Genomic DNA, 21887 nt, shown 5'->3' on the forward strand with positions numbered 1-21887 from the left:
ACTCATTGTTAACTACGGTAGCTCACATTGGCTTTGATATTTTATCTTGATTTATCTCAAAGAACCTTGCTTTATTTGTTGTTAATTTTTAAATCTGTATACTTGTAGATATTTTATATTATATCTAGATTTTTTACATAAAAAGTATAAAGAGAATCGTATGAAAATGTGCCCAATGTTTGTCGTTATCTATATAAAAATGTAGATAATCATTTAGATAACAAAATAGTTTTGTCTTTATCTAGATTATTATAATGAGTATTATCTTCATTTTAAATAAGAGTTTCTTTAAAATTATTTGAGATAATATAAACAATAATAAGAATACAAGTATTGTCCTTAGTTTTATTCGTCAAGTTATAACTAATAGGAGAATTTTTTAAAATGGTTATAACAGAGTTGCGTTTACTATTAGCACTGAAAATCTATAACCAATCTATAAACCATGCAATAAATTTGAAAACTTGCAAGGAATTTTCTCAGTCATTATATATTGTGACTCACACTATTTCTTCTATTTTTTAACTTTAATTTTTAAACTTAATTTTTATGTATTGATTTCAAAAAGTAATATTTTTTATCAAATTGAATTATTTGAAGAACTTTGGTTTTTAAGAAACAAAGATTTAGAAATAAAAAGAATATTGTTTCCATATCTTAAAGTATTTTGCTCAATAGCGATATTATCTAAAAAATGTTCTAGATAAAACCATATATAATTTTATCTTTTATCTAGATAAATTAAAACAAAATTATTTTTAACTTGTTTAAGATACATTTATCTTATCTTTATTTACATTATTTCAAGTTATCTAATTGTAAGTGCACTGAATGTGCGTAGAATGCGAATTGATGCATCCTATAGACATGTCGTGAATAATGCTTGATGCTTTTATCATGCTTTAGCACATTCATCGTTTTATTATCTTTTTTCGTTAAAAAGACGAACATCGATATGTTTATTCATGCTGCCCCATTAAGAATCGCGATGTATTTACATCGATTAGATGTAGATATAGTACACGCGTATCGTCTAAAAATGTGTGGACGTATGATATCATCAGTGACGTCATCTTTGGTACCGCGCTCAAAACGCAACGCTTCAGTCAGACGCTGACGGCCGATGTGCAACAACGTGTTTTCTTCAGGTTAGTGCAAATCTTGCGCACGGCGTGCGCGATTTCTTATGTCATTAACTCGATTAAGCACGCAATCTGGTTAATTATTCATTCGGTTGCACGTCGATTACACTTTTCCATTTAATCGCACGTCATGTAATTATCAATTTAATCGTAGCGAATGGAATAATTTTTAATTGAGAATTTTATATGTTATAAAAAATAAACGCGCGATATTTGATGCTTACAAAATGATTCGATAATAATTACAATTTAAAATACGTGCAAATATATTGTAACGTTAACATCGCAATAACATTTTCTTATATCATTGAGGAAGTATAATAGGCAATTTTTATTCTTATTCACTAAAGTCAATTTTGTAACTTTTGATTGTAAAATATGAAAAATTTGTATATACTTTGTATTACTAGTATTTTTGTTAATATTATAATTAATGCGATATAGATTGCTGTGAATTATCTATTTTATATAATTTATTTTTCTATTTTGTAAAGTTGATATAAAAGGTTAATTAACGACTTAATTTAAACTTTATTAGGTGAAATAAATTGAGTAATTTGGAAAACAAATTGATAATTTGGAAAATATGAGTGAAGAATCATTACTATGATGAAATAAAATCAATAGCGATATTTCATGGAGGAAACATTAAGCGAAGCTTTATCATGGATATATCCAGGATATGTCCTAATCGAAAGCTCTGATAAATTTTTAACTTACGTCTTACGTGTGTGTTTTGGATATTTAAAAATAACTCATGACTACCGCGAGCGGACATTTGTTCGTTCGTAGCGCGGACGCGCTTCTCAATTTCCGTCGTGCTAAATTTTCGCTTCACTGACCCTAATATTTTTCAGTACCGCACGGTAAACCGTGGTCTGTTTTGTTCTCAGTATAAAATTCATTTTTTTTTGTACGTGTGTCTTTCGAAGTTATTTCGAAACTTTACTACTTTAGTACTTTACGCGTAGTTTTTGTAAAAGGTGTACGGAAAGATATGTTTCTCTGATTACTTATGCAAACCAATAAATCAATTTGTCTAATCAGCGATTCTTTCTACTGAAGATTTATATACAATTTTGCCATTTTAATTACGATTCATTTAAGGAAGATAAATCGTCATTATTATTTTTTAATCAAATTGTAATTTATATATTTTATGCTTATATATATTTTACGAAATTTTTATGAAATTTATTCACAAATGCTTGATAAATTAATGCAGTTAATAGAAACAAGATTTAAAATATTTGATTTGATATAATTTTTACTATAATATAAAGAGAAAATTGCTTTGCGATTTCAATGATACATCAATTGCTTTGATACAATATCGATAAAAAATTTGTTACAATAAAAGGAAAATTGTAATCTTAAGGTCATATTAAAAATTCAATTTGGTTGTCATTTGAGTGAAGATAAACTTGATATTATTATAGCGATCATCATATAAAGTTTAATAAAAAAGCTAGCACTTGGAGCTAAAATACATTCCATGTTATTGTACTCATGGCTTCTCTTCAATGAGAGAAAGTAAATTCGAAGGTCTCCACGCACTATCGATCGGTAAGCTTAAAGGGTGTGTCAGGATGTTTTTGACCATCATAGGATGCTCCGAAATATTTTTGTGTCTATGTCGATCAATTGAAGTGATTAAATGTCAAATCGATTCGTTTTTAAAAAATGACTTAACTTTTACTTACTTTTTACGAATCAAATTTTATAATTAATCTTACATTGTGTTATTTAAGATTGAATAAGTTAACATTAATTTTGAACTAAAGTAAATTTAACGATTTGTAAAATTAATTTAATTATGTTAAAAGTTGCTTGAACAAAATATTAACTCAGTTAAAAGTTGCGTTAAGATTAAATTAAGTAAAATTAAAAGTTAACTTAGAAAAGCATTATTTATATTAAATTGTACTTTTTAATTTTTAAAAATTTGTTGATATTAAATAACAATTGCAACATAAATCATGAAATATATACAGTGACGCAATTAATTGTTCAGATGCAAGATATGATTTATTTTAAGCTATAAAATCATCGACTATTTATAATATTTCTAAAGAAAACATGGTTAGAAGTGACAACTCTTGTCAATGATGCATTTTCATTAAAAGTTTACTTTTGATTTGTAGCGCAAGATAAACTTTCAATATTTCGTATGTCCGACAATTAGTTTTGTAACTGCATATAAGATTATTTTGTTTATTTAATATTATTCCGTCACAATTTTATCGCCTTTTCTTGAGTAAAAACAGATGAAGCAGAACCAGAGTTTTGTTGCAATTTTATTTAAATATATTTTTCAATTTTTTGTTAATAACAGACCAACTTAATTTTTTTCAATAAGTAATATTTGAATCTAAACCGTTTTTGTATATGTATAATACAATTAAAGACGAGATAGGCCTATATACGGTAGTAGAATCTTGGCGCTAAAATAATAAGAGGAGGGGCTAAGAATTCTAAAAGATGTTATATTAGCATCAGTAATATAAAATTGACTTGTCAATTTAATTCTGTAATATTATTTAATCTGATTCAATCTAACAGCTGTGTTTGAAACCGAAAGTAATGGCTTACAGTTTGAAAGAATCAGAAATTATTTATGTAAAATCATAAAGAATATTATTTTAGCGGCAAGATTCTGGAAATGTGTATCACTAACAGAGTGAGTTTTCATTTCCGGTCGAGTTTTTTTTATAAAATTATAACATTAGGTGAATTTAAGCACACAAAATAATTTTCCAATATCCTGTGTCCAGACAATTAGTTTCGTGACTGTATATATAAATGTAATATTTTTTATTTTTATACTAAATTTATATGAAATAACAAAGAATTATTGTTTCTTTTTATATAGGAATGTTTTCTTTCTTTTCTTTTACATAAGTACATTTCAACTTGGGAAAAAATTAATAAATTATAATTTATGTGTTTGGAAAATAATTAGTTAAAGTTAAATATTAACTCGTTTAAAATTAACTAAGTTAAGTTAAAAGTTATTTAACTTTTAATTTTCTAAACTCAACCTTGATATTATTAAAGCACTATATATATGTATATAAAATTTTTAAAAATAGATATATAGGTAAGTGTTGAATTTTGGGAGGAAATGAAATAAAGGTACTTTTGTTTTCATGGAGAAACAGTGAGGATTCTCGCACGATGTAGGTCACGTCTCGAAATCTTGACCCTGTCCTACTTGACGTACATAAACGTTGCCGCTTACGTATATTGAATGGAATCTTTATAAATAACGATAAGCAACGGTGAACAATCATCTTTTGATTTCAGACCTATCATTAGAACGAGACGACGATGTCCCACTCAGTGACGATTAGAACGCAAACAGTAACGAGCAGCTCGTCGACGATTGTTATTAACACTGGTTACTTAAAAACTTGGAGCGGTATTTTAAAATTGCTGCAAGTGGTATGTTGCCTCATTATTACTGCATTTATTTATTTATTTACGCAGATATTTTTTAATTAATTATTGATAATAACGATAACTTTTCAATAAAAATATAACAACAATTTTAAGTATAAACAATTCTTTATTGTACATCTTTTATCGTTCTTAATTATGAAATAATGTTTTATTGTACACTTTTATTGTTTTTAATTATAAAAGTTATTTGATTAAAAGAATTCACTATTAATTTGCAGCATAATTTACGGAAGTATAATTTACTGAAAATTCTTACAATCTTAAGCTAGTATTTGTGTTATCAGCAATATTTCCGCTTTCCGTACAATCGGATATACGGTTTGTTACGATAATAATATCCGGAACAGATATTTTTAGCTAGTAACAGTACTGGTAACATTTATGTTATATTTCGACAACTTGTTAATGTTTATGTAAGAAAATTATATTTCTCTAATTCAAAATATTTTTATGTTTTTACAGGCCCTGGGCATAGTTTGCGTAGGAATCGTTGGTCACGAATTTATTAACGTTTATCGAACTACCGCAGAGCTATTCTTCCTTCTCATAACGACTACTTTTATGATTAGTACTTTCATCCTTCTTCTCAGTTGTCTGACGTCTTTTTCTACTGCATCTATTCTATCTAAAACTATCCATGTAAGTACAGAAATAAAAATTTCAATTATATATTTATATGACTTAATTAAATTATACATGCAATTAATTATTAAATATAATTTAATCTATTATATTTTATCTGTACATTTTATTGTATCTATTAGATATCTGTACGTTATAAGACGGAAAAATTATTTTTAAATAAAACTTAAAACTTGCCTAAATAATATTAAAAATGTGGGAAATAAGAAAAGATGATTTATTAAGGTTATATTAATTGATATAATTTTTAAATTTTCAGGAACTCATTTATCATTCCATTGCATTTGGATTGTTACTTGCCGCCTCGTTGACGCTCATGGTGCACATCAATAACTATAGGAGATATAACTATGAGCTGTTATTAGGCGCTTCCGTAAGTATAATAATACATTAATGAAAATAAAATTATAATGTACAATGAATAAATAATATTTGATTTGTTATATTATGTTACAAGATGCCATAAATTTAATACATAACATTTTATCTAAAGAATTTTATTTAGATAATTTTCAGTAATTTTCAGTAAATTCTTTAGCATGAATGTTGGAATTTTAAAAGCGACATTTTAAATACATACCGTAATTAAATTTATGTATTTCAAATTATATCTGATTTTATTATATAAAAATAATGTTTTAATATTTTTATTTAGATTTGCGGTCTGGTGAACGCGGGTTTGTATCTCTTCAGCACAATCATTGCCCTTCGTACTTATAGAGGGATCTAAGCGCTCAAGTTATGCGATTTTTACTAACAAAAACAGATTCTTCATGTATGAATCGCGGCAAAACGTTTTACAAGAAAAGCCTGTTTTAGGAATTTTATTTAATTAAATTAATACAAGTTCTACAACGAATTTTGACTGCCAGACAATATTCAATACTTGGCGAGTATTGAAAAAATACAGAAGAATATTTTTATATTTCATATTTTATGAAATTGTTGTATCATACTTTTTACTTTTATATACTGATGATTGGTTTTCAGAAATTGCGAGGTTGTAATACTCACTAAATGTTATTCGTGTTATCTAAACGTAATTTAAGCTTAGAAAATCATACTTTTGATAATAACATAAAAATTAAAGTAAAAACCATACGATCTTCACATTACTTCATATCTTATCTCAACTTTATGTTGGGTATATTTTGTGTCAATAATGCGTATCAAAAATGCGCTATTTACATTTATTTTGTGAGCTCGCTATGATTGTGTGATGTTAATCAATATTCTTTCAGAACCTTTACTTAATGTAAACGTATTTATTTTATATGCGTATGTAATATTTATATTTCTCGAATAATAAATAACCGAAAAAGAATGTCGTATAATTCTATTTCTATAATCAAAATTTTCAAAGAGAATCGATTCCTTGTGTGGTTAACTTGGGTTGCTTGATTTGATCAGTAGATAATAAATTATTTCTTTAAAACCTTCTTATATAAACGATTTATAATTCAAAACAATTCACGTTAAAATATTTCTATTTCTTTGTTCCTTGATACATTTTTGATACATTTTTGACCTTAATCATAACGGAATCAGCCTCTTTGATTTTAAAAAGATGTTTGACCGTCGCTCGTTATTTGTTGCAAAGTTATTATCTTAAAAAGTTGAATACATGCATAGTTTTGTGGAGTTGCAACAAATATTCGGTTAGTTGTACCAGAGTTGCCATTGAAGACCCTTTTTACAGCACACCACAAGCAGAAAGAGCAGCATCCATTGGCATCCGTTCTCCAATTTCGGCCTGCGTCGAGGCAGCGATGAGTTGGGGAGTCTGTGGAAAGTTGTCTTTTTTTCTCTTTTTAAACTGTCTTCTTCTCTCGTTTGCTAGCTCATCGTCTTTTTCGAACTGTTTTATTAAGATTTCAAAATTATTTATAAATTTTATAAAGAATTTTTATTCTACGTTATGTCATTTGTAAGAGCACGGTTTTTTATAATATTTTTTCCCAAAAGCCTTTCACTATTTTATTTGGATGCAAATAAGATGACGTAGAAATAAAAATCTTTATAGAATTCACGAATTCAATTAAATAATTAGGGAATTTAAAAAAAAATTTTGAATCGATATTATTTGTAAGCATTAAAATATACGAATTAGAGCAATAAGTTAGAGCAATAATGATAACAAAATAACATTTTGTTCTAATATGTATAGTATATACATGTATATACTATAATATGTGTACATATGTATTAAAAATATATATTAGAAATATTGCTACACCAAAATATATTAATAAAATTAAATTATTAAATTACGTAAAGTATTATAATATATTATTTTTTGTGTAGTTATCATATGATCATATCAGACCACACTTTTAAAATAAAATAATTTAATCAACTTTTGCTCTGCTTTTAACAGTTCAGTTTACAGGACGGCTATTTTTATTTACTAATTTTGGGAGTTTATGCGCGTGTAATTCTGTTTTGGCCATCTGCTACCATAGAAATCAGGTTCACATGTCGCGCGCGTGTTTGTCCACACGCTTGTACTTATCGCAAGTGCGCGGTACCGCGGGCCGTCGCCCTCGCGCTTCTCGGGTTGCCGTTCGTCTGGCGCCTCGCATGTTGGCGTGCTGCCATTCGGCAGGCGCGATGGTGTCTGACGGGCTGCTATTCGGTAGGTGCCCAGCATATGGCGTATATGAGACGTCACAAAGTTATTTAAAGAAAATAAAATGGTATTAAACTACTTCCTTTTCTTTTCTATAACACAACAAATAAATATAATTGTAATAAATAAAAAATATTGACGTACGCTTTTATCAGCTTTAATTTTTTTCAATTCTTCTTTTAAAGACTCGTACATTTGTTCCATCTTGTTTGCTTTAGTTTTTATTTTTAATAACTGAGAATGAAGTTTTTGCATCTTTGTCTGATACTTATCATTATTATTTATTACATCTTAATGCAACTAAGCCTGCAAATAAAAAAATATTTTAAAAACATGTATTAATAACACTAGATAATAAGTAAAATTTTTATTTAGAAATATAACAAACCATAGTTTCTATATCTTTCTGATGTTGCGTTTCTATTTTATTTTGATTTTTACGTAATTTCTCTATTTTATTGCTAATACACACACACACACACACTGATAATTGTTACTGACAACTTTGATATCATGCTTCGTAATAGCGATAAATTACGGAATTAAGCCGTCAATATGGCACATAATTTCTTGATTGATTTTAATTTTAAATATCAATATTACCATGCAAAGATGATGGTGGTACCGTGTTACTTTATGCACAGAAAAAAATTATCAAGTTATATTCTTATATATAAAAAGAGTTTAAACAGTACAAAATCTTCTCAAAGGAATTTGATAATTTTACACAAACATAATTTGTTTCCATGAAGAAATTTATTTCTTACATAAAATTTAATTATGTTTGTTTAAGACTATTAAATTCTTTTAAAATTTTTTATTTTTGCTTATACATGAGAATATGATTGTTGACTTGATAATAATTTTTTTTTCTGTGTGGAACGATTTGAGATGATGCGGATTTACATCAATTAGTTACTAACTACGCATATTATATTATAGAAAAAACTTTAATAGAAAAACGAATCGCGATAAAAACAACTTTGAAATTAAAATAAATGCTGTTCCTACTTAATATACATCTATAAACGTTAGAAATGTAGTAAAATCATTAGTGGGAGTTGCAACAGTGAGCATACCAGTGCTTTCTGCGAAGATATAAAAGATCTCAATCATTCTATGAATTATCTGTCGTGTTCGGTGTCTCCTGTATATCGATCTAAACATGTTTTCAATCTTGTACGATTTGTGGTTAACAATGAGAAATATTATAGGTAAAGATTGCTCTGTTCACACGTACGAATATGTCTCTAATAGAAGTACATAGCACTATCTTAACAATAATATTACAATATTTAAAATTAATTAGTTTGTAGAAATGCATGTTTAGGTTTTCTCATTTACAGAGATGCATTTGATGTTTTAAATAATTTGCATATTGAAGGAAAAGTGTATTTTATTAATACTTTAATGTCTTTTATATTATTTTCAGTTCAATACATTGAATTTGATTTTACAATGTGGTTGACATGGCTCTTAATTCCACTCCTTATAACATTTTTACTCCCGTTACTATTTTTACTGTACATGTATTCAATGAGCTTGGTGGTATACATCTACAAATGGCACAGGTTTGAAAAGAATAGTATTTTATCAGTTATAAATATACGTACATATTGACTGCAATACAGTTTATTAACATTGACTGATTATAAAGATCTTATTTGTATCAAGCTATAAAGATCATTTATAGAAGAATATTTATATCAAGCTTATTACAACAAAATAATTCACTTTTAGAAGCAATAAGTACAAATTATTATCAGTATTAAAACATTTCTTAAACCTTAAGGTACTACGTAAAATAATGTTTTTGAAGTCCTGGTCTCTCAATTCGAACCATTTATTCATCTATTTAAAATGGTTCCAATAAATTATTAAAAATTCATGGTATACCTTCAAGTTTCAAAAATAAATATATGTATTTTATTAAAAAAAAATAAATAAATAAAATTTAGTATAAAATTTAATTACTTTTTAAATTTCTAAACTTCCATAAATAGAAACAATTTGAATTAGTCAAATATGAAACAACTTATTTAAAGGTGCCTTAAAGCGTAATCTATTAAATATTTCGCTTTGACCAAATTGTTTGTGTTTAAAACCATTCTTTAGTTTATATATATACAAACATATAAAAGAAATTTTTTTCAGAATTATATTGAGAAATAATGTCCATGATACTCTATTGGAAAATGCAGCATGTCGTATTGTTGCAATGCTGTATGATGTACATGGTTGGATTTGGCATGGTAGGCACAAATTTTATAATAATTTATAAGAATCATTTACGACAAGTATATTTAAATAAAGTTATATAAATATTTTTTAAGTGAGATTTGTTTATCAAAACAGTATAAATAACATGTATAATTCTTTAATAGGATACGAAATTGTGGGCTTAGAGAATATTCCAGAAGACAAACCAGTAATATTTGTATATTATCATGGAACTCTCCCAGTTGATCAATATTATTTTGCATCCAAAATGTTTCTAAATAATTCAAAACTAATCCGTATGATAGCAGATCGGTTCGTCTTCAAGATTCCTGGTTTTTCCATTATAGTGAAAGATACATTAAAAATGATACCCGGGACAGTTCAATCGTGTTCTGCACTTTTAAAACAGGGAAATATGATTGCTATTAGTCCGGGTGGCGTGTATGAAGCTCAGTTTGGGGATTCCAATTACGAACTTTTGTGGCAGAAAAGAATGGGCTTTGCAAAGGTTGCTCTGGATGCAAAAGTGGTATGTCCTCATTAAAAGTTATATTTTGATTTATTTTAACAGGTTATAATCAATTTTCTATAATAAATTATTAGAGAAAGAAAGGGAGTGGTAAAATAATGTATTTTTTTTTACATAACTCGGTAAATATTAACAGAAATCTTACCAACAACAGTTTGTTAGTTATTTTTTGCTAATCACTCTATAGGTGTTCCTCGAATATGTAGAACAAACGTAATTTACAATTCACTGTAGACGAAAAAGGAATGTGATTGTGAAATAGCAACAGAATTGTAGAATTCTAACAAATAATGTTATAAAATATTTAATATAAAAAATTGCAATTTTATGATTCTTTGTAGATTTCGCACTAATAAGTGCTATAAAGCAAAATTTTATGAATATTTTATATGAAAAAATATTTTATTTAAAAAAATAATTTTATAAATAATTTTTTTGGCTTAAAAAATAACTTTTTAAGGTAATACTGAAGGAGACGGTCTTCCTCACCGATTTTGCTCAAATTGTGCAATTTTGTGTATTTTGATACGCTCAATAAGAATATCGAAGAAAAAATCGTCGCTCTCAAACGGGTAAAAAGTTATGAAGTGTAAAAGATCAGCATTTGTGAGGTTAGGAAATCTGTCACACTGACGACTGCTGACGACATAGAGGGAGATTGAGAACGTGTAAGAGAGAATAGTAAGTCACGTGACAGCTGTCTGATTGGTAAGTGCAAAATAAAACATAATTTAAAATGATTTCCCTCTTTTTCCGTAATTCTATAATGTTTATTATACTATTTTGCCATCTTATCACCATGCGGTTGCACGACTTTTTGGCAATAACGCACAATGATAAAGAGCTTATCGACTTTTTAATTGTACATAATTTAATAAATAGTGATATAACGTGTCCACGGTGCAATAATACAGTGACAATTAATAGAGAAAAGCTCTTATTTCATTGCCATAAAGTGTATTATGAGAAAAATAAACATAAAAAAAAAGTAAAAAAACAATGTGATTTTAAAGCAAGTGCAAAGATTAATACATGGTTCAGCAATTCCAAATTGAGCTTGGAAACGGTATGCAGATTAACTGCGTATTATATTATGTTGAGGCCTCCACGACATGAATTTTTATGTACAGAACTGCAAATTTCTGAACATTCTATAGTAGATTGGATTTCTTTTTGTCGAGAAGTAAGTTTAATGATATATATTTATTAATATATTGTATATAATATATTTATGCAAAATGTAATGTTAAAAATGATAGGTTTGCATCAATTGGGCTGTAAGAAATTCAACAAAACTTGGAGGACCCAACATAATAGTAGAAATAGACGAAGCTAAGATTGGCAAGAGAAAAAATAACTGTGGCCGAATTATAGAGGGAAAATGGATCTTTGGTGGATATGAAAGAGATACAGGAAAAGTATTTCTTGTACCTGTACCAGATCGCACGCAAGAAACTCTTCTTCAATTTATTAAAGAGTGGATCTTACCTGGAACGACAATAATGTCAGATTGTTGGAAGTCCTACAACTGTTTAAACAGTGAAGGCTTCCAACATCTGACTGTTAATCATTCGATGAACTTTGTCGATCCAGATACTGGTAAATATAGACATATTAAATATGTAATTAACAAATTCATATGTAGACCATATTTCCTATATCACAAAACATATAAATATATAAAAATATTATTTTATTAACAGGAGCCCACACTCAGCATATTGAACGCGTTTGGAGAGAAGTCAGAGCTAATATCCCACGATTTGGAACACGCTCTGCACATTTAGAGGGATATTTAGCTGAATTTCTCTTCAAACGCGTTCATAAATATGAAGACCGTTTAGCCGCTTTCTTCCGTGCGATTGCAGAATTATATCCACCAAAGATCTGCAATGAAGATAATTTAGAAAATAATTCTGAATCTTAAGCTTAGCTAATTTGCATACGGTCTTCAAACTCAATTTAGAATTGCTGAACTATGTATTAATTTTTGCACTTGCTTTAAAATCACATTGTTTTTTTACTTTTTTTTTATGTTTATTTTTCTCATAATACACTTTATGGCAATGAAATAAGAGCTTTTCTCTATTAATTGTCACTGTATTATTGCACCGTGGACACGTTATATCACTATTTATTAAATTATGTACAATTAAGAAGTCAATATGTAAGCTGTTTTTTATAGATTCCTGTATTATATAAAGTAAAATAAATATTAATTTTTAAAAATTATATAATTTTTTGTGTTTTTAAAGCAGGCATCTTGTGTTTTTAATTCTCAACTTCAAAAGAACAAAAATGTTAAATTAAAGCAGGCAACAGATGTCTGCTTTACAGTCAATTAATTTTTATTTTAATTTACATGATACAGAGGACTTTCCACGTAGAGCGAGGTCCACCCCCATTTCGCCTTTTCCATCCCCAGCTTACCCTCCGTCACAGATGTCTGCTTTGCAGCCAAATTAATTGTTATTTTAATTTACATGATACAGAGGACTTTTCACGTAAAGCGAGGTCCACCCCCATCCCACCTTTTCCACCCCCACCCCCTCACCGCGCGCGCGGGGGAGGGGGTGGGGGTGGAAAAGGTGGGATGGGGGTGGACCTCGCTTTACGTGAAAAGTCCTCTGTATCATGTAAATTAAAATAACAATTAATTTGGCTGCAAAGCAGACATCTGTGACGGAGGGTAAGCTGGGGGTGGAAAAGGCGAAATGGGGGTGGACCTCGCTCTACGTGGAAAGTCCTCTGTATCATGTAAATTAAAATAAAAATTAATTGACTGTAAAGCAGACATCTGTTGCCTGCTTTAATTTAACATTTTTGTTCTTTTGAAGTTGAGAATTAAAAACACAAGATGAACAGTACGTCTGTAAACCTTGTTCCGAGGCGGGGGGAGGGGGAGGAGGTGAGGTGAGCTCGCCTCGCGTGGAAAGTCACAAACTTACACGTTCTCAGTGTTCCTCTTGGTCCTCCTATGCTGCCAGTGTGACAGGTTTCCTAACCTCACAAATGCTGATCTTTTACACTTCATAACTTTTTACCCGTTTGAGAGCGACGATTTTTTCTTCGATATTCTTATTGTGCGTATCAAAATACACAAAATTGCACAATTTGAGCAAAATCGGTGAGGAAGACCGTCTCCTTCAGTATTACCCTTTTTAAATTAATTTTTATGTTATTAGTAAGCTGCAACGTCCACTATGAGGTTATAAAGTCATGATAGTTGTCCATCCCTAGTGAAAAATTTTTTCAGAATTTTTTATATAATTTGTCAGAATTTTTGAGAATTTCTGTGTGATTTCATAAGTTTCTAACATTTTTTATACAAATTAAAACATTGTGTAGAAATACTCAGAAAGCTTACATCTTTTGTCACGATTGTTTATATATGTTAATTATAAAATATTTGAAAGCTACTATTTAAAGTTTTTAAGAGAGAAACTAGACTGAGATTAAAAAATTAATATTTAACATACTTCTTAAAATTTGAACATAGTTGTAGATGGTATACACTTGATATACACTTGTTGCTACTTGTACTGAAATTCAGTTGTTATAAAAACGAAGTAAACATCAGTAACCATTACGCAATGTTTAATCCAGACACCAGTAGTATACTATTTATAATAAATATTTATAAATATTTATTAACATTTACTTTTTTATATATTATGTAAGCATTTTATAGATATTTTACGTACATGAAGGAAAGAAATCATAAAATAATTATTCATAATGTTATTAAAATGCGGATTACATATTTTATAAATATTTGTACGTGGTACTTATGACAATTTTTTATCTGTTTAATCTAAGATCACGAAAAGGTTTATAAAATGTTTTTTCAAATATTTATAAAATTTTTAAATAATTATAAATATTTTACAAATATTTTACAAATATTATGTACTGTTTAGTAAATAGACTGTAATAAAGTAATTTTAACTTTATTTTTAGAATTCAAGGCAAATTATATAAGAATATAGTATCTCATTATTTAATATGTGTATCTCACAAACCCCATCTTTTCTTTCTATATTTCAACTATCTTATTTGATTTCTACTATAACAAGCTGTTTTCCATTAGAGTATAGTTCCTTTTTTTACGAGAAACATCAGAGAATCGTATAGAACACTAAGTTGGGGACGAAAAATATTGCTGAAAATATATGCCAAGACAAAGCTTCCTATTGTACCGATCTACGGTGGTTTTCCGGTAAAATTGGTGACGTATGTAGGCAAGCCTATTCCATACGACGAAAATCTTACACCAGAAGAGTTGCAGATAAAGGTAAATAAGTGTTATATAAAGTAGTGTAAAACACATAATAATAGTAGTATTCAAAATAATTACAACGTACTTTTAGGTTATCGATAGTATTAGAGATTTGATAAGAAAGCACCAAAAAGTACCTGGTAGCATTACACGGGCTTTGATGGAAAGAATACGTAATGCAGAGAAATGTAAAGATTAGAAATCTGCGATAATCTGTTTTTCATTAATGTACTTAATGATTAATACGACACGATACTTTTAAAAGTTATTTTAGTTAGTTAGACACTTTTTAGATAATAATGTTGACAGAAAAAAATACATGGATAAAAAAATATAAATAAAGCCTTTCTATTAGTTAAAAACTTATATTATTTGTATAAAATACATAAATATTGTTATATTTATTTTTATTTTATGTATTTGTACTTAAATGTATTTGATTATCATAAAAACACAGTTTATTTATATTTTTTAAGATTAGAAATGTAAATAGGGTAATGACAAATAAATTACATGCGATGTAAAATATTTTTATTAATATCATTATTACGTTATATACAGGGTGCGAGAAAAGTTCCGGGACGGCGAAATATCTCGAAAACTAAGCATTTTAGGAAAAAGTGTTTCAGACAAAAGTTGTAGGGTTTAAAAAGATCTATTTACTGATCTTATCAGTTTGACCTTGGATGGCGTCGCCAAGGTCAGATCGAAATTACATTAACTTTTTTAAATGGAACACCTAACTTTTTATTGCATATTCTTGTAGCTTATCTCGATACCTTTCCAAAACATTACAAGAAAGTTTATTTTCGTTGAGTACTTTCCGAGTTGTGAGGCTTGAAAGCTACAGTGTACTATTAATAGTGTTTATTAAGAGTTCAAAATTTTAATTTCTATTCTTAATATCTAATATTTCTTTATATTGCGCGCAAGATCTTAATTTGCATGATTTGCAAAAGACAAACTCAGATTTATTTCGTATTTTTTTTATACATGAAACAAATTTCTTGCAATATGCATTCCAAATCGTCTATTCGGACACACACACACACACACACACACACACACACATGTATTAGTGACACTTACTGATAGATTTGGTAATCATAACTGTGATAAATTACAGAATTAAGCTGTCAATGCGGCACACATAATGTCCCGATCAATTTTAATTTTAATTAACTATGTTATCATGCATCATGCAAAGATGAAATTGCTGCCGTGTCACTTTATGAGGTAACTTACAATTAGCGATGCAGATTTATGTTGATTGAATACTGACTGTGCATATTATATTATAGAAAAAATTGCAATAGAAAAAATACTGTTGGTAAAACTAACCTTGGAATTTAAATGAATGTTACTTTTACATAATATATGAACGTAAAAAGTAAGGTAAAACTGTTAATTGGAACTGCAACAGTGAGCATATGAATGCTCCCTGCGAAGATATAAAAGATCTCAATCATTCTATGAATTATCTATCGTGTTCTGCATCTCCTGTATATCGATTTAAACATGTTTTCAATCATATACGATTTGTGGTTAACGATGAGAAATATTATAGGTAAAGATCGCTCCGTTCACACGTACTAATACGTCTCTATTAGAAGTTCATAACACTGGTCTTATTATTTTAATAATATTACAATATTCAAAATTTATTAGTTTGTGTATAGAAATACATGTTTAGATATTTTCATTTACAGTGATGTAGGAGTGATGGAGGTAAGATGACAAAGTATTAATTTTTCCAAGTTAATAACAAATAACGGACTTTTCTTAATTTATTAAAGATTTTAGATAGTAACAAATAATCTGTGGTAGTTTGATTTTAATCTGTCTATAAGAATAGATAATATAATAAGAAATGTGTTTTGGAAGCATCTATTCGTAATGTTTTGGTGTTTGTTCATAAGGAATAACAACTATATTAAATATTTTCAATTTTCTTTATGAAATCTCAAGATTGTATAGCTAACAACGTATACAATAACGAACTTATATTTTTTAATTTTTATATTGCAATATTTTATACTTTATAAACAAATAAACACGGCGATTGTGGGTAAGATGACGAAAGTTGTGCATAGGGCAAGGTAAATGCATTTGTGCATTAGTATTTTCGGTTTTAACAGCACTTTGATTATACATTTTAAACGCAATATGAATCGCAATGTGTATCACAATTTCAATAATTTTATTTTTGTAAATTACATAAATATTTTTTGTTTTATTTATGTTATTCTTTAACTACGTTGTAATATCAAAAGAGTATAAAATTATTATATCATAATAAATCTTTTTTATTTATAAGAGGACATTTTTATGACAGTATTTTACCTTATTTGATATTAAAAGTCATCTTACCCGTATAAGGGGCAAGATGACGAAATTGCCATGTCCTAAAATAATTTAAATTTTACAAAATTCTTTATTTAATAATTTCTAATTTTTACTGACAATAAACAAGTAAATCTAAAAAAATAGATTGTTATTTTTACATTATCACAGAAATCAGCAAAAATCGACAAACTGTAAGGATGTCAACTTATCTCCCTCTCCATTAGATGATGTTTTAAATAATCTGTATATCGAAGAAAAAGTGTATTTTAAGGATAATGTATTTTATTAGTACTTAAAGTATGTCTTTTATATTATTTTCAGTTCAATACATTGAATTTGATTTTACAATGTGGTTGACATGGCTCTTAATTCCACTCCTTATAACATTTTTACTCCCGTTTCTATTTTTACTGTACATGTATTCAATGAGCTTGGTGGTATACATCTACAAATGGCACAGGTTTGAAAAGAATAGTATCTTATCAGTTATAAATATACGTACATATTGACTGCAATACAGTTTATTAACATTGTCAAATTACAAAGATCTTATTTGCATCAAGCTATAAAGATCATTTATAGAAGAATATTTATATCAAGTTTATTACAATAAAATAATTCATTTTTAGGAGCAACGACAAACAAGTACAAACTATTATCTATATTAGAGTGTAATACATGTTTTAAACCTTAACCCTTAAACACACCATAAAATATGTAAACACATTTTCGGGTCTGGGAGACTTTTTTAACTTTGAGGAACTATAACTTTGGTTCCAATCAACATTTTTCTACAAAATATTTTGTTTTAGCAAATCGTTTGTGTTTAAAACAATGCCTTTACATGTATACAAATGTATTAAAGAATTTCTTTTAGGATTATATTAAGAAATAATGTCTATGATACTCCATGGCAAGAGACTGCAGTTCGTATTGTCCTTATGCTTTATGATGTACATGGTTGGATTTGGCACGGTAGGTACTAGCTTCATAATAATTTATAAGAATTATTTATTACAACAACTATATTTAATTAAAGCTATATAAATTTTTTAATGTAAAATTTGTTTACCACAACAGTATAAATAACATATATAATTCTTTAATAGGATACAAAATTGTGGGCTTAGAGAATATTCCAGAGGACAAACCAGTAATGTTCGTATATTATCATGGAGCTCTCCCAGTTGATCTATATTATTTTACATCCAAAATGTTTCTCAATAATTCAAAACTAATCCGTATAATAGCAGATCGGTTTGTCTTCAAGATTCCTGGTTTTTTTATTATATTGAATACATTAAAAATAATACCTGGGACAGTTCAATCGTGTTCTGCAATTTTAAAACAGGGAAATTCGATTGTTATTAGTCCGGGTGGCGTGTATGAAGCTCAGTTTGGGGATTCCAATTACGAACTTTTGTGGCAGAAAAGAATGGGCTTTGCAAAGGTTGCTCTGGATGCAAAAGTGGTATGTTCTCATCAAAAGTTTTATTTTGTTTAATTATAACAGATTATAACACAAATATCACATAAGAATATTTATAAAATATGTATAAAATAATACTATAAATATTAATTTTTTTACTTATGTTTGTTACATAAAATACGTGGTTTATATTTTAATAACATTTTGAATAAAAATTTTATGTTTTCTTTCCTTCACGTATGTAAAATATTTATTAAATATTCACGTAGTACATGAAAATTAAATAGTAATATATATACACACATAAAAGAAGAAAGACCGGACTATTTGGAACACGTTTTCTTCTTTTGCATCTTTCGAGTCCTGTATTCACACAAAAAAAATTTTGTTAGACGGTTTGGAAGGTTGGACCATACCCTTCATAATACCGTTATAGACAGAATACGGAATTGTACTTGTTTTGAACTGTACATGTGAAAATGTCGACCAGTGCGAAGTGTTTCGAATAGTCGTGAGCCCGGGAAAATTCAGAATAAGTCAGTGATTATTATGAAATTTATATTTTAAGATCAAAGAATATAAAAAAACTGTTTTTAAGATTTTATTTTATTAGGAAAAGGATATATAGTATTATTAAAAAAAGTTACATATAGTAAAAAGAACAAGCACACAGTAGAGAATTTTAATGCTTCAGCGTTTTTGGAAGAAGTCAGGGACTATTCGTGTTTTGTTTAATTACATCTGTTGAATATTAAATTATGTATTCTGGTACATAGAACGCGAAGATAAAAAAGAAAACATCCAAACGACGATTCGACGTTCGGTGTTGCGAACAGCCTCGGTGTTAACCCTGCGCATTATTGCGCATAGTGTAAAATCACAAAAATAGATATCACACAGAATGAAGTAGACTCAAATTGTTTCAAATACATTCATATTACACGATTTTATTCAAAGTTTTTGAAAAGAATTTTATTCTTCTTACTTAAATTTTAAAGAAATGCTGACTGTCAGAAATTATTATAAAATGTTCAATATAAAAAACTGCAATTGTATGATTCTTCGTAGATCTTACACTAATAAGTGCCACAAAGCAAAATTTTATAAATATTTTATATAAAAAAATATTTTATTTAAAAAAATTATTTTCTAAATAACTTCTTTAGCCCAAAAAATAACTTTTTAAAATAATTTCTTTGTTGTTAGTAAGATGCAACGTCCACTGTAAGATTGAAAGTTAAAAGAGCGGTTTTTCCTTGAAAAAAAATTTTTTAGAATTTATATAATTTGTCAGAATTTTTGAGACTTTCTGTATAATTTTATAACTTTCTTACATTTTTTATACGAATTGAAACATTGTTTAGAAGTATTTAAAAAGCGTACATCTTTGGGCACGATTGTTTATATATATTATGCTAATTATAAAATATTTAAAAGCTATTATTTAAAGTTTTCAAGAAAGAGACTAAACTGAAGTAAAAAAATTTATATTTAACATACTTCTCAAAATTTATACATGGTTGTAAATAGTATACACTTGATATACACGTGTTTTTGCTACCTGTAAATTTGAAATTCATTTTTTATAAAAAACGCAGTGAGAACCAATAACCATGCTGCATTGTCTAATCCAGCATATAGTTTTTATGGTAAATATTTATACGCATTAATTTTTTATATATTATGTAAACATTTTATAAATATTTTATATGCACGAAGGAAAAAAATCATAAAATATTTATTCATAATATTATTAAAATGTGTATTACATATTTTATAAATATTTGTATGTGGTACTTATAATAATTCTTTATAATCTGTTTAATCTCAGATCACAAAATGTTTATAAAATATTTTTTTTAATATTTATAAAATTTTCAAATAATTATAAATATTTTATTAATTTCTTACAAATATTATGTGTTATTTAGAAAATAGACCGTAAAAAAATAATTTTAATCTTTACATTTAGAATTCAAGGTGAATTATATGTATAAGATATAGTATCTTATTATTCCATATGTGTATTACACAACCCTTATCTTTTCTTTCTATATTTCAACTATCTTATTTGATTTCTACTATAACAAGCTGTTTCCCATTAGAGTATAGTTCCTTTTTTTACGAGAAACATTAGAGAATCGTATAGATCGCTAAGATGGGGACAAAGAATATTGCTGAAGATATATGCCAAAACAAAGCTTCCTATCGTACCAATCTACGGTGGCTTTCCGGTAAAATTGGTGACGTATGTAGGCAAGCCTATTCCATACGACAAAACTCTTACACCAGAAGAGTTACAAATAAAGGTAAATAATTATTATATAAAGTAGTGTAATAATTAGAAGTGTGCGGGTACCCGAGATTTCGGGTTCGGATCGGGAATTTTTTTTGGGATCGGATTGGGACCCGAAAGTTTGTAAAGTTTGGGTACCCGAAATCAAGTCGGAACCCGAAATCGGGTCGGGGCTCGAAATCGAGTCAGGTCCCAAAATCGGGTTAGAATCCAAAATCGAAACGGAATCCCAAAATTTTGTAAATTTTGAGTACTCGGATCTAAAGTCGGGTCAAGTAACGGTCAGAGATCTAGATACTTTATACACTGATGTGAGAAAAAAATTACTAAATTTACGTAAGGTATTTTGTTTATATTGAATTACTAACAATATTATTATTATTATTCAAAATTATTACAACGTATTTTTAGGTTGCCGATAGTATTAGAGATTTGATAAGAAAACACCAAACAGTACCTGGTAGCATTACACGGGCTTTGATGGAAAGAATACATAGTACAGAGAAACGTAAGGATTAGAAATTTGCGATAATTTGTTTTTGAATACTGCACTTAATGATTAATAAGACACGATTCTTTTAAAAGTTATTTTAGTAAATACTTTTTACATGATAATGTTGACAAAAAAGAATATATAGATAAAAAATTATAAATTAAGCTGATCTATTAGTTAAAAATTTTTTTTACATAATGTAGATAAATATTTATTTTATGTATTTGTACTACCAAAAAATAATTACAGTTTTATGCAATAAATGATTTGAAGATAAATTTTTTGTTTCCCAAAAATTTAATATTTGGTACTTATTCAATTTTTATAAAAAACATTTTAATTATTTCCAAGGTGCTAGAATTTATAAGACCCTTTAAAATGAAAAAAAACTTATATTGTATGTAGTTAAAAGTCAGTCAT

At 27.8% G+C, this 21887-nt stretch overlaps 4 protein-coding genes across 4 annotated transcripts; all 4 read left to right on the plus strand.

Annotated features, from left to right (window-relative positions):
• Positions 1–314: 314 nt before the first annotated feature.
• LOC105196963 lies at positions 315–6570 on the plus strand. Its single transcript, XM_011163128.3, has 5 exons — positions 315–1148; positions 4449–4586; positions 5067–5243; positions 5506–5619; positions 5902–6570. Exons 2-5 carry the CDS (start codon positions 4473–4475, stop codon positions 5974–5976), a joined length of 480 nt encoding a protein of 159 aa, XP_011161430.1. The 5' UTR covers positions 315–1148; positions 4449–4472; the 3' UTR covers positions 5977–6570.
• Positions 6571–8913: 2343 nt separating this feature from the next.
• On the plus strand, positions 8914–15326 carry LOC105204353 (transmembrane protein 68). The gene is made up of 6 exons (XM_039455004.1): positions 8914–9089; positions 9308–9446; positions 10030–10127; positions 10260–10624; positions 14715–14918; positions 14995–15326. Exons 1-6 carry the CDS (start codon positions 9041–9043, stop codon positions 15100–15102), a joined length of 963 nt encoding a protein of 320 aa, XP_039310938.1. The 5' UTR covers positions 8914–9040; the 3' UTR covers positions 15103–15326.
• LOC120358968 lies at positions 11091–12800 on the plus strand. The gene is made up of 2 exons (XM_039455005.1): positions 11091–11807; positions 11884–12800. The coding sequence occupies exons 1-2, from the start codon at positions 11361–11363 to the stop codon at positions 12322–12324; spliced, it is 888 nt and encodes a 295-aa protein (XP_039310939.1). The 5' UTR covers positions 11091–11360; the 3' UTR covers positions 12325–12800.
• A 313-nt stretch (positions 15327–15639) lies between the features above and the next one.
• Positions 15640–21665, plus strand: LOC105196965 (transmembrane protein 68). Its single transcript, XM_011163130.3, has 6 exons — positions 15640–16470; positions 17571–17709; positions 18127–18224; positions 18359–18720; positions 20784–20987; positions 21386–21665. Exons 1-6 carry the CDS (start codon positions 16422–16424, stop codon positions 21491–21493), a joined length of 960 nt encoding a protein of 319 aa, XP_011161432.3. The 5' UTR covers positions 15640–16421; the 3' UTR covers positions 21494–21665.
• The last annotated feature ends 222 nt before the right edge of the window (positions 21666–21887 follow it).

This window comes from Solenopsis invicta, chromosome 11, assembly GCF_016802725.1.
Source record: "Solenopsis invicta isolate M01_SB chromosome 11, UNIL_Sinv_3.0, whole genome shotgun sequence".
Taxonomy (NCBI): domain Eukaryota; kingdom Metazoa; phylum Arthropoda; class Insecta; order Hymenoptera; family Formicidae; genus Solenopsis; species Solenopsis invicta.

Excerpts from the sequence above, each read along its gene's own strand:
- LOC105196963 (XM_011163128.3), top strand. The coding sequence starts at position 4,473 with ATGTCCCACTCAGTGACGATTAGAACGCAAACAGTAACGAGCAGCTCG. Across the intron at positions 4,587-5,066 it reads TTTTAAAATTGCTGCAAGTG|GCCCTGGGCATAGTTTGCGT; the intron begins GTATGTTGCCTC and ends ATGTTTTTACAG. Across the intron at positions 5,620-5,901 it reads AGCTGTTATTAGGCGCTTCC|ATTTGCGGTCTGGTGAACGC; the intron begins GTAAGTATAATA and ends ATTTTTATTTAG.
- LOC105204353 (XM_039455004.1), top strand. The coding sequence starts at position 9,041 with ATGTTTTCAATCTTGTACGATTTGTGGTTAACAATGAGAAATATTATA. Across the intron at positions 10,625-14,714 it reads TTGCTCTGGATGCAAAAGTG|AGTATAGTTCCTTTTTTTAC; the intron begins GTATGTCCTCAT and ends GTTTTCCATTAG. Across the intron at positions 14,919-14,994 it reads CAGAAGAGTTGCAGATAAAG|GTTATCGATAGTATTAGAGA; the intron begins GTAAATAAGTGT and ends ACGTACTTTTAG.
- LOC120358968 (XM_039455005.1), top strand. The coding sequence starts at position 11,361 with ATGATTTCCCTCTTTTTCCGTAATTCTATAATGTTTATTATACTATTT. Across the intron at positions 11,808-11,883 it reads GGATTTCTTTTTGTCGAGAA|GTTTGCATCAATTGGGCTGT; the intron begins GTAAGTTTAATG and ends TAAAAATGATAG.
- LOC105196965 (XM_011163130.3), top strand. The coding sequence starts at position 16,422 with ATGTTTTCAATCATATACGATTTGTGGTTAACGATGAGAAATATTATA. Across the intron at positions 18,225-18,358 it reads ACATGGTTGGATTTGGCACG|GATACAAAATTGTGGGCTTA; the intron begins GTAGGTACTAGC and ends ATTCTTTAATAG. Across the intron at positions 18,721-20,783 it reads TTGCTCTGGATGCAAAAGTG|AGTATAGTTCCTTTTTTTAC; the intron begins GTATGTTCTCAT and ends GTTTCCCATTAG.